The sequence below is a fragment of the Anabrus simplex genome, chromosome 1 (assembly GCF_040414725.1).
Source record: "Anabrus simplex isolate iqAnaSimp1 chromosome 1, ASM4041472v1, whole genome shotgun sequence".
In the NCBI taxonomy this organism is placed as follows: domain Eukaryota; kingdom Metazoa; phylum Arthropoda; class Insecta; order Orthoptera; family Tettigoniidae; genus Anabrus; species Anabrus simplex.
The window spans coordinates 1,780,664,835-1,780,681,857 of record NC_090265.1 but is presented as its reverse complement, the minus strand read 5'-3'; the positions used below and the strand labels follow the sequence as shown (position 1 = coordinate 1,780,681,857).

The window sequence follows — 17,023 nt, the reverse complement described above, 5'->3', positions numbered from 1 at the left end:
GCGGTAGAGGTGGGATCCCTCGCTGAGTCCGATGGAGAAACCAACCATGGAGGGTAAACCGATTAAGAAAGAAAGAAAGAAAGAAAGAAAGAAAGAAAGAAATAAAGAAAGAAAGAAAGAAAAAGATTTATACTTCTTCTTTTATCACTCTTATTGCCCTGCTGATTTGTAACCTGGTCTTCGCATGTCTGCCTGTAGTATTATTTTTTATAGAATTACATTGATCTTACTTTTACTGGTATGTAATAATTAAGAGGGGAATTCCTCAAGGCAGTATTATTGGACCTTTATGTTTTCTTATATACAGTATATCAATGATGTGAGTAAAGAAGTGGAATCAGAGATAAGGCTTTTTGCAGATGATGTTATTCTGTACAGAGTAATAAATAAGTTACAGGATTGTGAGCAACTGCAAAATGACCTCGATAATGTTGTGAAATGGACAGAAGGCAATTGTCTGATGATAAACGGGTTAAAAGTCAGGTTGTCAGTTTCACAAACAGGAAAAAGTCCTCTCAGCTGTAAGTACTCCATTGATGGCGTGAAAGTTCCTTTTGGTGATCACAGGGGCGTATATAAGGGGGGGGGGGCCCAGGGGGCCTGCCCCCCCCCCCCCCGAAAAAATGTATAAGCCTTGAAGAACCGGACCAAAATGATGGGAATTTTCGATCGTTGTTCAGATTCCGAGCCAACACTTAGCAGTTTATGTGCCATACCTGGACGATTTTTGTAACTCACTAAAATAATGCTTTGAATCTCACAAGGAAATAGTTGCATCCTTACAAAACATCCTTCCACAATTGTGTATCGTAACAGATTTCCGTTCATTGGAGGCTGCTTTTAGTTTCTACGAAGGAAATCTGTCACATAAAGAGATTGTGCAAAGTGAGTTTATGTTGTGGAAAGAAAAGTGGAGTCAGGAAAATCCTTCAAATCTTCCCAAAATGGCTGTAAGTTCTCTAGAAAAATGTGACAAGACTTTCTTCCCCAACATTTATACCCTTCTCAAATTACTCGCCGTTCTTCCTGTTTCTATCGCAACCGTAGAAAGAACTTTCTCTAGCCTAAGGAGACTGAAGACTTACTTAAGGAACAGCACATCTGAAAGTAGGCTTAACGGGCTTGCTTTACTCTCTATCCACAGAGACATTATAGTTAGTGATGAAGAAGTTCTTGATAAGTTTGCAAGTGTACCAAGAAACCTGGACTTCGTTTTGTAACCATTGGTGTACTGTATGTATGTATGTATGTATGTATGTATGTATGTATGTATGTATGTATATATGTATGTATGTATCAGCCCAAATCAATGTTTCCTTTTTCCTTTCTAAAGTGTTTGTAATCGTCTGACCTCTTAAAATTTACTTAATCTAACCTTACATCAATTTTGGCCCCCCCCAAAAATATATTCTATATTCGCCACTGGGTGATCATTATAAGTACCTAGGTGTTATATAAGGAAATATCTTCGTTAGGTAATCACATAAATGGGATTGTAAATAAAGGGTACAGATCTCTGCACATGGTTATAAGGGTGTTTAGGGGTTGTAGTAAGGATGTAAAGGAGAGTGCATATAAGTCTCTGGTAAGACCCCAACTAGAGTAGGGTTCCAGTGTATGGGACCCTCACCAGGATTACTTGATTCAAGAACTGGATAAAATCCAAAGAAAAGCAGCTCGCTTTGTTCTGGGTGATTTCCGACAAAAGAGTAGTGTTACAAAAATGTTGCAAAGTTTGGGCTGGGAAGACTTGGGGGAAAGTAGACGAGCTGCTCGACTAAGTGGTATGTTCCGAGCTGTCAGTTGAGAGATGGCGTGGAATAACATTAGTAGACGAATAAGTTTGAGTGGTGTCTTTAAAAGTAGGAAAGATCACAATATGAAGATAAAGCTGGAATTCAAGAGGACAAATTTAGGCAAATATTCGTTTATAGGTAGGGGAGTTAGTGATTGGAATAACTTACGAAGGGAGATATTCAATAAATTTCCAAATTCTTTGCGATCATTTAAGAATAGGCTAGCAAAAACAACAGAAAGGGTATCTGCCACCTGGGCGACTGCCCTAAATGCAGATCAGTAGTGACGATTGGTTTACATTTGTAAATGTCATTAGTGAAAGTGATTAAGCGTAAGAGAGCTCTAACTTTGCCACGAATGTTAGTCTGGAATAAATAAACACATATAAATAAATAAATTGTATTTTAAATTATATGAAAATGAAAATGAAAACCTACAACCTTTTTTCCAGTTATTGACCGGGTCAGGGATGTAATGAATGAAACAGATATAGGCTGTTATTACAATGGGGTCGCCACTCCCAAGGTGATTTATTAATGAGTGATAAATGCTATGAAATGAAATGGAGAGTGTTGCTGGAATGAAATATGACAGGCAAAACCGGAGTACCCAGAGAAAAACCTGTACCGCCTCCGCTTTGTCCAGCACAAATCTCACATGGAGTCACCGGGATTTGAACCACGGTATCGCGCAGTGAGAGGCCGACGCGCTGCCGTCTGAGCCACGGAGGCTCTTTAAATTATAATTTTATTAAAATAGCTGTTTATAGATAGACCAAATAATTCCCGCAATTATTGGGGTAGTAGAAAGAAGGTTTTAAAATTAATATCCGGAGCGAAAGTTATAAATACAACTTTTAATATACAGTAAATAAAGAAGTAAAGAAAGAAAATAAATGGAAAGCCTGAAACGAATTTGGGCAACCCTGGTAGTAACTATGACACGAGGAGAAGTGGAGTGGGAAGGATGTTTCTACCTGATGAAGTGGAGGGGATTCCAAGCGGGGGGTTAATAAGAGCGAAATCCTGTGTCAGGAATAACTTGTGTTACAATTTGTTTGACAACTGTCTAGTTAACATGTTGCGTAGTTAATGAACACATGTGGGCTGTACATTTGTTGTGAGCTATTTACGGAAGTGTAGGGATGGGCTTTTGTCAGCAAGTGAGTGTAATCAAGTTGGCAGGTGAAATACTTCCTTGAATGCCCGTTCAAACTTTACAAATGTAACCAAAATGACGTTACGCTTATATTCGTGTTCCTGACAATCATTGGTACTTTATTTAAAATATCCATTGAAATTCATCTCCAAGTATATTGTGAAAAGTGAAACTTTGCACTGTCTCTCCTCAAAATATTCTTGCGGACAAGATGTATACCAAGATACACTATTATCTTCCAACGATGGACCCACTATTAAGGTAACAACAGTCCTAGATGTCGGTTTCTTTATTGCCTTCTTTAAATTTCAATAGAGATTACTCCCAGTAAGACCTGTTTCCTCTTTGTTATTTTAGAATTGTATTTGATAAATAAGACATTTATTTATTTATTTATTTATTTATTTATTTATTTATTTATTTATTTATTTATTTATTTATTTATTTATTTATTTATTGTGAACATAACAGTTTATGAGTCCCAGTTACAATGTTCGCGACAATTGTTACTTAGACGTTAAAAAAATGATAGCCGGGCTGAGTGGCTCAGACGGTTGAGGCGCTGGCTTTCTGACCCCAACTTGGCAGGTTCGATCAGCCCAGTAGGATTTGAATGTGCTCACATACGTCAGCCTTGTGTCGGTAGATTTCCTGGCAAGTAAACGAACTCCTGCGCGACCAAATTCCGGCACCTCAGCGTCTCCGAAAACCGAAAAAGCAGTTAGTGGGACGTAAAGCAAATGATATTATTATTATTATTTAAAGAAAGAATATAGCCAGAATATTCTTTAAATTACATCCAGTGGCATTCAAACCACATTAATAAAACATGTACGACCGAGCTCGATAGCTGCAGTCGCTTAAGTGCGGCCAGTATCCAGTATTCGGGAGATAGTAGGTTCGAACCCCACTGTCGGCAGCCCTGAAAATGGTTTTCCGTGGTTTCCCATTTTCACACCAGGCAAATGCTGGGGCTGTACCTTAATTAAGGCCACGGCCGGTTCCTTCCCACTCCTAGCCCTTTCCTGTCCCATCGTCGCCATAAGACCTATCTGTGTCGGTGCGACGTAAAGCAACTAGCAAAAAAAAAAGTAGGATAATAGTATAACTAATATTAGGCTATATTATAGTACTAATTAAGTCTTAGAAAAAAGATATTTCTAGGACGACTTAGTTTCTGTGGTGCATAGAAAGAGATTGACTGCAACTTGTCTGAGTCATCAGTTTCGTCTGTGGTGCAAGCTATTCACACCTAGTACGTTTACATGGGGATTGAGATCGATTTGAGTACACTTACCGTATTGAATACGATCCCCGTTTACATGTAGTATTTGAGTATCGTACTGAATCCGCCAAACAATATCGACGTATACAAACGATGCAGAATTATAGTAAAATCGATATCACCTCTTAGAATTTAAAAACGCCAGATGAAGTAGAAGTCCAGGAGATAACTTTCAGTTTTGAAAGTATGTGTGATATTCCAAATGTAATTGGTGCAATAGATAGAACGCACATTCCAATTTTACCCCCAACACAAGGTTATCGTGATTTTCTTAATTGCCAGGGCTGGCCGTCTTATAATATGATTGCAGTTGCTGATCATTTATACAAGTAAATATATTTACAGGCTTATTATATTTGTTATTTCGACAGAACTTTAATGATGATGATTTTGTCAGAACAAACATGGAGTGTGTGCGCGTTTACATGGAACTCAATTCGAACCGAGTACGATACGGTCCCAGATTTTACCGTATCGACCTTGAGACTCAATCCGAACTGAGTCCCCGTTTACATGGCGTTTTCAATACGGGAAGTGTACTCAGTCTTCCTTCAGCATACTTGAATAATTTCCTGTGATTTTATGTAATGAATTTTAGAAGCTTGTTTTGAGCACTCTCGATAAGATTGATATTCCTTATGGTCATTGAGTTCCAAATAATTGAGCCATACTCAAGTCTGGAACTTACGAATGAGCTAAATAAAATTAAGAGTGTCTTTGGAGAAAATGATAATGAATTCCGTATGATAAAGCCTAACATTTTCAGAACATTATTCGTACTTTTTTTAAATCATCATCATCATCATCATCTGTTTACCCTCCAGGTTCGGCTTTTCCCTCGGACTGAGCGAGGGATCCCACCTCTACCGCCTCAAGGGCAGTGTCCTGGAGCTTCAGACTCTTGGTCGGGGGATACAACTGGGGAGTATGACCAGTACCTCGCCCAGGCGGCCTCACCTGCTATAGTGAACAGGGGCCTAGTAGGGGGATGGGAAGATTGGAAGGGATAGGCAAGGATGAGGGAAGGAAGCGGCCGTGGCCTTAAGATAGGTACCATCCCGGCATTTGCCTGGAGGTGAAGTGGGAAACCACGGAAAACCACTTCGAGGATGGCTGAGGTGGGAATCGAACCCACCTCTACTCAGTTGACCTCCCGAGGCTGAGTGGACCCCGTTCCAGCCCTCGTACCACTTTTCAAATTTCGTGGTAGAGCCGGGAATCGAACCCGGACCTCCGGGGGTGGCAGCTAATCACGCTAACCACTACACCACAGAGGCGGCATTTTTTTTAAATACGGTCGTTAAATTTTTAAAATCTTCATTGAATATTATTCCTAAATCCATTGGCATGTTGACACGAGTTAATATGTCAGTATCCATTACATAGGCTAATATTCCGTGTCTTCCGAAGAAATATCAGTGGTAGCAGTGGTTATTGTTTTATTAGGAAGTACTACTAGGCAACCATCCACTATATAACACTAATCAGAAAGAAAATATGGAAGGTGCCCGACACTTCGAAAAATGAAGGTATCGGCCAAAGAAAGACAAGGGCCACAAAAGGCATGAAAATTAAAGACTCCGTAGGATTCGCATTCTAATACCATTGGGTTCGAAAAAAAAAAGTTGACCGAGGGATGTCAGATAGGAGAGATGAAAGTGAGGAACCTGGTAAAGTAAGTGGAAATAATGCCAAGACTCAGCTGAGGACCCCGTGGTCGCCAAACTACTGGGGTCCCTTTTAGTCGCCTCTTACGAAAGGCAGCGGATATCGTGGGTGTTAATCTACCGCTCACACCCAAAGGGGGTCGAATAAATGTCATGTTTTGAGTCATCAGGCCATAGACTTGTTTGATGTAGCTCTCCATGCCACCCTATCCTATGGTAACCATTTCTACGTAACTGCTGCATCCTGCATCCGCTCTAATCTGCTTGTCATATTCATACCTTGGTCTACCCCTACCGTTCTTACCACCTACACTTCCCTCAAACACCAACTGCACAAGTCCTGGGTATCTACAGTACTATATATTAAAATTTAACTTATTCTGTTTGCAGTCAGATATTATTTTAATATATTTATATATCAGCAAAAATAAGAATTTTAAATGATGTTATAGATTACGGTAAGTCATTAACAAAACTTTGATGACGTATTGTTAATATTAGTACGTATTATAGCAGTTTTATTATAACTCGTGGAAAGAAAGATGCGCTGGGTTCACCTAGGAAGACGTGGGTTTATTCTTCGTCAGAAAGTCGTAAAATTTGTAAAGGAGACTTAAACTTCTGGGGGTTATGTGAACGAGTCGGATCCATGGAGGATAATAATTGCTTCCACGTAAATCAACAGTTAATTACACAATCCACTTAGTATTATATTAAGATTATGGACAGTGGAAGCCTTAATCTTCCACTTCTCCACGGACCTCGTTAACTACTTAATCAGTTAATCGCATTACCAAACCAAACCCCATGGCGCAATAGCTGCAAAGGACCATAGCCTGAAAAGCGACCGCTGCTCAGCCCGAAGGCCTGCAGACTACGAGGTGTCGTGTGGTCAGCACGAGGAATCCTCTCGGCCGTTATTCTTGGCTTTCTGGACCGGGGCCACTATCTCACCGTCAGATAGCTCCTCAATTGCAGTCACGTAGGGTGAGTGGACCTCGGAGTAGCACTCAGAACCAGATAAAAAATGCCTAATCTGGCCGAGATGGGAACGCGGAGTTTCCATGCATACTATCTCTACACAGCGGGGCCGGCTAATCACATTACCGGTAGGCCCTATAGCTAAAATTACTGGTGCATTATAGTAGATAATTTAAAGAAATTAATCTAAAGAGACAAACGGCCGTAGCCGTATTGAAACACCGGATCCCGTGAGATCTCCGAAGTCGAGAAGTGGATGGGTTGCCACGCGCTGTTGGTGAGAGGTAAGGGATTGGAGAAGCGGAAAGGAACTGGCCACCCTACCGTACGTAAACTCCGGCTCTGGCACATCTCTGCGGAGGTTCGGACCTGTCTTCGGGCAGAACACACACTTAATCTAAAGAGTGTTTTTTTCTGAATTCTACTGTGCTATTTTCTCGAGAGATCCCATCTTATTGAGATTAGGGATCCGGTTGCACTGTTCTAAGAATAGTCCAGTTTTGCCAGAACGTTTAGGGACGCGCTGAGGTTTAAACATTGGCAACTCTGTTCCTATATTATTAGGTGATGTAATGTTTTTAACTGTTAGTTAACGGTGGGAAATTAGTATCTGTTTGCCCCAAAACAGGTGTTTCTACGACGACGGTTATCTACTCCTAGAATATTTTATAGATTTTTAAGCAAACATATTTTTTAACTTTTTGACAATAAAATGCAAAATATCTGAATAACTGAAACAATTTTGATTTACTGCTGGATTGCTTACATTTTGTAGGCTATTTTAAATTAACAAGCATGAAGTGTGCCTTGAAAAAATATGGCCGAACATTTTCTGAGTTTTGTATTTTCTAGACAAGAAAAAACTAACCCCATGACACTACAGCCCCGAAGGACTTTGGCCCTGTTCAGACTTTTATTTTCATTATTGGTGGTCTATTTTTAAAGAATATGTGAAAAAATATAATGATACTCAAAATGACAAGGGTATTAATCTCGAGATTGAAAATTCTTTAAGTAAAAACAAGAATTGTAATTTCATAGACATGTTAGCTTGAATAATTACTCTGTGGAAGATTCGTACTCAAATTGTTAAAATAATTCAAATTCAAATGCTGCTGACTCTGAGTTTAAGTATACGAAGTTCGTCAAGGCATTGTCAACTCTACAAATAATATACAAACTTATATTATTTTCAGCATATTGCAAAGTAATTTTATCATCATCATCATCATCTGTTTACCCTCCAGGTTCGGTTTTTCCCTCGGACTTAGCGAGGGATCCCACCTCTACCGCCTCAAGGGCAGTGTCCTGGAGCTTCAGACTCTTGGTCGGGGGATACAACTGGGGAGTATGACCAGTACCTCGCCCAGGCGGCCTCACCTGCTATGCTGAACAGGGGCCTTGTGGAGGGATGGGAAGATTGAAAGGGATAGGCAAGAAAGAGGGAAGGAAGCGGCCGTGGCCTTAAGTTAGGTACCATCCCGGCATTCGCCTGGAGGAGAAGTGGGAAACCACGGAAAACCACTTCCAGGATGGCTGAGGTGGGAATCGAACCCACCTCTACTCAGTTGACCTCCCGAGGCTGAGTGGACCCCGTTCCAGCCCTCGTACCACTTTTCAAATTTCGTGGCAGAGCCGGGAATCGAACCCGGACCTCCGGGGGTGGCAGCTAATCACGCTAACCACTACACCACAGAGGCGGCAGTAATTTTATTTGATAGAAAAATTTATGTCCGCCTCTGTGGTGTAGTAAGGCCGGCTCCGTGGGGTAGGGGTAGCGTGCCTGCCTTTTACTCGGAGGCCCCGGGTTCGATTCCCGGTCAGGTCACTGATTTTTATCTAGATCTGAGGGCTAGTTCGAGGTCCACTCAGCCTACGTGATTAGAATTGGGGAGCTATCTGACGGTGAGATAACGGCCCCGTTCTATAAAGCCAAGAATAACGGCCGAGAGGATTCATCGTGCTGACCACACGACACCTCGTAATCTGCAGGCCTTCGGGCTGAGCAGCTGTCGCTTGGCAGGCAAAGGCCCTTCAAGGGCTGTAGTGCCATGGGGTTTGGGTTTGGGTTCTGTGGTGTAGTTATTATTGTGATTAGCTCCCAGCCCAGGACGGCCGGGTTCGATTACCGGCTATGCGATTAAATTTGAAAAATGGTACGAGGGCTTGAACGGGGTCCACTCAGCCTCGGGGGGCAACTGAGTAAAGGAGGGTTAGATTTCCACCCCCGCCATCCTCGAAGTGGTTTTCCGTGCTTTCCCGCTTCTTCTCAAGCAAGTGTCGGGATGGTACGTAACATGGCGAATTCCTTCGTTCTTCCTTGCCTAGGCCTTCCAGTCTTGCCATCCCCCACGAGGTCCCTGTTCAGCATAGCAGGTGAGGCCGCCTGGGCGAGGTATTGATCCTCCTCCTAGGTTGTATTCCCGATGCAAAGTCTCACGTTCCAGGACACTGTCCTGCTGTTTTATGGCATTTTAGTTTATTTACCATCTAAACACTTCATCAAGTGCAATTTCTCCGACATCATTGTCCTCCCCATGAGCTCGGTTGTTTGTGACATCACCCTTTACGTTGAGAAGATTTTCAAGATATTCCTTCCACCTCTCTAGCGATTTCCTGGGATCTATTATGAGGTCACTTGGTTTACCCAAAACACTAGCCTATTCACTTCTTTTTTTTTTTTTACCTTCCTAAGATTCTTTATTACTGTCCAGAATGGTTTCCCTGCTGCTTAACTATCCTTTTCAAGTTATTACCAAAATCTTCCCACTACTTCTTCTCGGATTCAACAACTATTTGTTTCGCTATGTTTCTTTTCTCTTACAGTACAGAATAAAAGATTATGTAGAGAAAACAATCCTTAGTGACTAGCATGTTTCAATACATTACATTTTCTCCGGAAGTTCTTGTCCGATTTTCAAAATAATCACGGTGCTGAAATTGTAATATTTGCAGTTTTAAGGCTAGGTGTGGAAAACAGTGTAGTTCCATTAACAAGGAACAAAGTACCGGTACCATTATCTCGGAAGATATTGACGGTATGAAAAAGTACTGCAAGTCCAATTATGAGCTCCTTGGAACCATTACTGAAAGTGAAAACAGAAACGATCATTGTTCACGAGTTGTTTGAGGTGGACAACTTAGCTGAATTACTAGATATTTACACGGATGCGGATATCCGTGAAGTTCGTGTCTTGGTGGATGTGAACTGTATGGCACGTGTCTTCTCAGAACTCGCGAATTCCAAGAAGAGGATTAGTAAGAGTAGGTTTCTCTACCTGAGCCAGCCTCAAAACTCACGGCAGGACCAGTGTTGTTTCAATGGATAAATTCCCAGTCTACTAGTGATGGGATAATCGAACACTTGTAATAATCCAATAGCTCCTTTTTTTTAAATAATCGAATGAGTTTCAAATATCATTAAGTTGCATCGCGTAGAATAATCGGATGCGTCATGAGTACATTTTTCGGCTTAAGTGTCGGATGGATAACTGATTGAAATAAGCGAATGGATGAACTCTTATGAAAAATAGAAATACGTTTTTACCAATCCATGAAGTCTAATGCTTCAGCACAAACACCCCGTCCGCGAGCCATAGGAATTAACAAATTCAAGTTAAAATCCCGGCCGGAAATCAAACCCGGGAACCCCTGGACTCGTTGGACCAAAGGCCAGCATGCTAACCATGTAGCCATGGAGCCGTATGACATAACATTATATATATGTATATTGCCTGCTGCTAGTTAAACGAACTTGTCAATTGGTAGTAATGGGGCTTGGTTCCATTATGCGAACTTTATTTTACATATATTAAAGATTAGGACTGTTAATTCACTCATTTAGTTTCAACATTTAGAGACTCGTCTGCAGGGATAATCAAACACAAAATAATCGCGTATTCGATTATTTCATTTTTCGATTATTCTATTTTTTCCCATTCGATTATTTTTTTCGGTTATTCGAATATGTTTTCCATTCGATTAATTTTTCGATTATTCGATTATGTTTTCCATTCGATTATTTTTTCGATTATTCGATTATGTTTTCTATTCGATTAATTTTTCGGTTATTCGATTATTTTTCCCATTCGATTATTTTTTCGGTCATTCCATTATTTTTTCGGTTATTCGATTGTTTTCCATTCGATTAATTTTTCCATTATTCTATTATTTTTCCCATTCGATTATTTTTTCGGTTATTCTGTTATATTTTCCATTCGATTAATTTTTCGATTATTTATTTGAAATTCCATTAGAACGACTGGGGCAATTGAATAGTGAATGCTTTCGAAATAATCGAATTGAAAGTAAATACTAATGTTGTCATCAACTCGTCAATCTCACCACAAGGAAATTAAAATGACCTACCTCCATTCCCTTACAGGAAGTAGCGGGTACGACGGACTGTCTCTGATGTGATAAGCTTTCCGAAAATAATAAGAACTCATGCTCCAAATGTATGAATGAGTCATGAACTCTCAGATGCCGTTACTTAAAAGACACAGATTAATACTGTATATTGCATCACGCGCTCACACGGTTATATGAAACGCAATGGTATATAGTATTGACTACTTGGTTCACCAAATTTATCAAGTCATAAATTAAAATTGGTCATAATTGAATCTAAAGTGTGGCGAAGTCGCTAGTTGCTATCTTTGAAATTTTGTCGCTAAATGACTTCAAAATCTCCAGAGCGCTAATGATGATGATATTTTGTTATAGTGTTCTTTCCCCAGCTAAGAAAATGTGGAAATGGTCAATAAAATCTATAATGGTTGCAAACAATGAAGGAAAAGGTGGTTGTGGTCACTCCTGTTTTAAGAGGGCGTACAACTGGGCAACCATCCTCTATTATTATTAACCAGAGGGGAAAATGGAAGGTGCCCCACACTTCGAAAATGAAGGTGTCGGGCAAAGAAAGATAAGGGACACAAAAATGAAAGACTCCTTGGAAATCGAATACCGTCGGGGTCGCAAAAGATTAAGAGTTGACTAAGGAAAGTCGGTTAGGGTAGGTGAAAGCAAGGGACCTGCCAGAAAGGGAGTGGGAGCAATACTTTTTTTTGCTAGTGTCTTTACGTCGCACCGACACAGATAGGTCTTATGGCGACGATGGGTTAGGAAAGGCCTAGGAGTTAGAAGGAAGCGACCGTCGCCTTAATTAGGGTACATCCCCAGCATTTGCCTGGTGTGAAAATGGGAAACCACGGAAAGCCATCTTCAGGGCTGCCGACAGTGGGATTCGAACCCACTATCTACCGGATGCAAGCTCACAGCCGCGCGCCTCTAACCGCACGGCCAACTCGCCCGATGGAAGCAATACTTGAACTCAGCTAAGGGCCCCACGGACGCCAACCCAAGCACTCTCAATCAACCAATCGATCACCACTGACGTGCAGTCACCATGGTGGCAGATTGCTTATCAGTTGTTTATCTAGACTTAACTTCAATAATTTAAGAGCCCCTGGAGCCCCTTTTAGTCACCTCTTACGACAGGCAGGGGATACTGTGGATGTTATTCTGTCACCGTAACCCACAGGGGAAGATAATGGTTGGTGAATGTTTTTTTTTTTTCTATTTGCTTTACGTCGCGCCGACACAGATAGGTCTTATGGCGACGATGGGATGGGAAAGGCCTAAGAGTTGGAAGGAAGCGGCCGTGGCCTTAATTAAGGTACAGCCCCAGCATTTGCCTGGTGTGAAAATGGGAAACCACGGAAAACCATCTTCAGGGCTGCCGACAGTGGGATTCGAACCTACTGTCTCCCGGATGCAAGCTCTGACCGCACGGCCAACTCGCCCAGTGGTTGGTGAATGAATGAGATAGAGGTATATTTCTTTCTTCGTTATGCCCGACTAAGAAGCGCGATTTAGCTCATGTCGTTACCTTTTTCTTCTCCGAAAATCTCTTCATCTTCTCGCTGTAGCTTTTCTTGCGATCTTCTGACCAGGTTTTGTTGGGAGTAGTGCTTGGATGATATTTTAAGCGATGATTGTCGACTAATTTTCTGAACTTAGATCTGTCTAACAGAATGTCATCTGTGATACCTATTTCTTGTACATCTTTTCCAACTTCGAGCCGCCTGTTGTATTTTACTTTCATTACCTTCAACATTTTAGCATTATGGAAATGTCAGCTGACAAAGACAGATATGTATTGTTATCATCAATATATTTTGCTGGGGTCTTAAAGCTAACATACTGTGCTTTTTCCCTCTGACATAAATGATGTGTGGCCTCCGAGGAGGCCTGGTGCGTGAGTCACCACTCATCTCACCCCTCCGGCGGTCTTCGCTGGCACCTGCTGTCTGGAGTCGGGAATTTTGAGACTCATTATAATATTAATTTACAGTAGCTACCAGTTTGTAGTCGTGAGTTTTGAGACGTAACCGTATGGCAGTGCGGATAATTTCTAAATAATGTTTATTGATTTCCACTCAGCTATACTCCAGCAATCTCGACAAGTTAGCCTTTCATACATTTCATGCAGTTATTTTTGCTTGTGGTGAGGTGACCCTTGACACTGGTATGGCAGAATGGTGATATTTAAAGAGCCTTGAGTCCATAAAGGTTCCGCCTCTGTGCTGTAGTGGTTAGTGTGATTAGCTGCCACCCCCGGAGGCCCGGGTTCGATTCCCGGCTCTGCCACGACATTTGAAAAGTGGTACGAAGGCTGGAACGGGGTCCACTCAGCCTCGGGAGGTCAACTGAGTAGAGATGGGTTCGATTCCCACCTCAGCCATCCTGGAAGTGATTTTCCGTGGTTTCTCACTTCTCCTCCAGTTAAATACCGGGATGGTATCCAACTTCAGGCCACGGCCGCTCCCTTCCCTCTTCCTTGTCTATCCCTTCCAATCTTCCCATCACCCGCAAGGCCCCTGTTCAGTATAGCAAATGAGGCCGCCTGGGCGACGTACTGGTCATCCTTCCCAGTTGTATTCCTACCCAGAGTCTGAAGCTCCAGGACACTGCCCTTGAGGCGGTAGAAGTGGGATCCCTCGCTGCGTCCGAGGAAAAAACCGACCCTGGAGGGTAAACAGATAAAAAAGAAGAAGAGTCCATAAAGGCGTTAACTGATCTAAAAGCCTGTTGTACACGATCAAATTCAAGACTTCACAAGAATTAATCGGTATTCAGTCTTATTTTTGCAATTCATTTCCACTACTATTTACACAAGAATATTTCTTCTTCTTGTTTTTGTTATCGACATTGCTTGCATCCTCTGTCCAGTCACATATTTTTAGCATAGGGAATATAAAAATCAAAGGAAAAATACTTTTAAGATCAGGAATAAAGAAAAAAAGGGGATACTATATTTAAAATACAGGTGAAAAGGTAGCGTGTGAATAAGACAGGGATAGACAGGGTTCCAATAGTCCGACTCATTGGCTGAATAGTCAGCTTGACGCCTTCGGTTCAGAGGGACCCGGGTTCGATTCCCGGTCGGGTCAGGGATTTCAATCGCATCTGATTAAATTTTTCTGGCCCGGGAACTGGGTGTTTGTGTTTGTCCCAACGCTTTCCTCTTCATATTCAGACAACACACCACACTACCAACCACCACAGAAACATGCAATAGTGATTACAAGGGTTGGCGTCAGAAAGGGCATCCGACCGTAAAACAGGGCCAAATCCATATATGCGACACAGTTCGCACCCGCGACCCGACATGTGTGGGAAAAGCGGTAAAAAAAAGAAAGAAAGAAAGAAAGAAAGAAAGAAAGAAAGAAAGAAAGAAAGATGGGTTCCAATAGTTTTGCACTAGTAAACTTGACCAGATCGACATACAAGGATTGGAAATTTACTGTAGATACGAACGTTAGCTTCAGAAAATATTAGAGACTATTTCAGCTATTTGAATGTTAGGATGTAACACCAAACTAGTGGCATTAGAAGGGAGGGGGAAAATAGGACCCAAAGAAGATCTCGACTTAATTCAAGACTCAGCAACTCTTCCCCTTTTATTTTCTAGGAGAAACTTAATCGTGTATTAGAGCAAAAACATTGTTCTGCCAAGACAATATTGCCAAGTCTTTGACAGAATTGACCAATGGAATCGTAAACATTGTAAAGAATAGAGCAATGCGAGTTCTAAAAATATATCACTCAAAGCTTTGGTTGCCTCCTGAGGAGAATCTCTTCAGTTGCATGTCTATGATTGTTATTGGCTGAATAGCAGCTGTAACCAGAAGCTCGCTAGCTCATTACGCATTTTCTGGGAATTGTAAAGAAAGTAATTTCCCACTAATAAGGTGCATTTATAGAACAGACTACATTTGACTAATGAAGTCGCGTGAGTTTATTGTCAGCCTGTCTGACACAAAATAAATCCTTTCACTCCAGGTACGAATATGTTACACTTGCTGGGAATGATAACCTACAACTGATAACAGTCATTTCACTCTTCCTATTGTCCTGGCCTTGTCCAAGCTTGTCCAAAATGTTAACTCTACCTGCGGAACTGGACCCAAGACGATATTTTAGGAAAGGGGAAATAATTGATACCATACTCAAGCTAGGCATCTTACTCTTCCGTTGGGGGCTAATAATCCCTTTGTTATGGACTTCTGACAGAAAAATGAATCCGGACTGGTTCCAATTGTGCAGGCAGTACAGCGCCGTTAACTGCAAAGGCGTGAAAACGCCTGAAATAAAATACCGTACTTTTATTTCCTCATTTCATTTATTATTTATTTCATCACACATTTTTGAAATTAATCAGTTTACCGCCCAGGATTGGTTTATCCCCCGCACTCAGCAAGGGATCCCACCTCCACCTCCACCGTTTCAAGGGCAGTGTCCTGGAGTGCGAGACATTTGGTCGGGGATACAACTGGGGAAGAGGACCAATACCTATTCCAGACTGAACAGGGGTCTTGTGTGGATGGAGAGATTGGAAGTGACAGGCAAGGATGAGGAAGAGAAGCGACCGTGGCCTTAAGTTTGGTACATCCCGGTATTTGCCTGGATAAGAAGTGAGAAACCACGGAAAGCCACTTTGAGGATACCTGAGGTGGGAATCGAACTTCCTCTACTCAGTTGCCCTCCCGAGGCTTAGTGGGCACCGTTCCAGTCCTGGCACCATTTTCAAATTCCATGGCAGACGCGGAAATCAAACCCGCACCTCCGGGGGTGGCAGCTAATCACACTAACCCCTACACTACAAAGACGGACATCACACATTTCTGTTCTCTTTATTCCTATGCTGGTATGCATTCATTTATAATTTATTTTAACTTGAATTATTTCTGTTGCGGGGATACCGTGATGGACAGAGGTGAAAGAAGGTGCGGGTATGAATGGATCTGTCTAAGGCAGTCAAAATATTAATTAAAATTTAAAAATGAGTGTTATATTTCTTTTTATTCTTTTTTCAGAAACAAGATTTTACAAAATTCAGGTACCAAATTTTACTTACAAGCTAACTGAACAACTTTTAGAAAATCGAATGACAACAAACTTGAGCTTGAGCTCATTAATTATACCTTCTCCAATCAGCGCTGCGGCTCCTTGCGGACACTTGCACTCCTTGAAATTTGCACTTAAAAGATTTAATTGAATTTCGTGTGGCTATTTCTAGCCGAGTGCAGCCCTTGTAAGGCAGACCCTCCGATGAGGGTGGGCGGCATCTGCCATGTGTAGGTAACTGTGTATTATTGTGGTCGAGGATAGTGTTATGTGTGGTGTGTGAGTTGCAGGGGACAGCACAAACACCCAGTCCCCGGGCCATTGGAATTAACCATTGAAAGTTTAAATCCCCGACCCCGCCGGGAATCGAACCTGGGACCCTCTGGACAGAAGGCCAGTACGCTGACCATTCAGCCAACGAGTCGGACACTTAAAGGATTAAAACTCTATTTGGGCTTCAGGCCCGAAGTTACAGAGGCTATTTAAGTTACAAAAGCTACAGACAGACAACGGTTACACAGTCATAGTCACGTCAAAGTCAAGTTGATAGGGAACGCGAGAGGGTGTTACACTCTCTACTCCCGAATTTCGGCTAAGTTTCTTAGGCTTGTTTAAACTGACATTAGAATATGAAATTTATATTATTGAAGATTGGAAATTTAAGGTTACATTATTAAAGATTGGAATCCTTCCCCTCGAGCTAGCTTTCAGCGGCTATCACATA

General features: G+C 41.7%; 2 protein-coding genes across 2 annotated transcripts in view; one reads left to right on the top strand and one right to left on the bottom strand.

Moving 5' to 3' along the window:
• Window positions 1–17,023, bottom strand: part of LOC136883237 (lysozyme) — a gene marked incomplete at its 5' end in the record, with an annotated part of 464,330 nt that overhangs the window by 278,806 nt on the left and 168,501 nt on the right. The window lies entirely within an intron of this gene.
• Window positions 2,855–17,023, top strand: part of LOC136864675 (uncharacterized) — a 42,441-nt gene continuing 28,272 nt past the window's right edge. Inside the window, exon 1 of the mRNA XM_068229752.1 lies at window positions 2,855–3,216. Coding sequence (XP_068085853.1) covers window positions 3,167–3,216 — 50 coding nt within the window. The 5' untranslated portion in view covers window positions 2,855–3,166. The remainder of the gene's footprint in view (window positions 3,217–17,023) is intronic.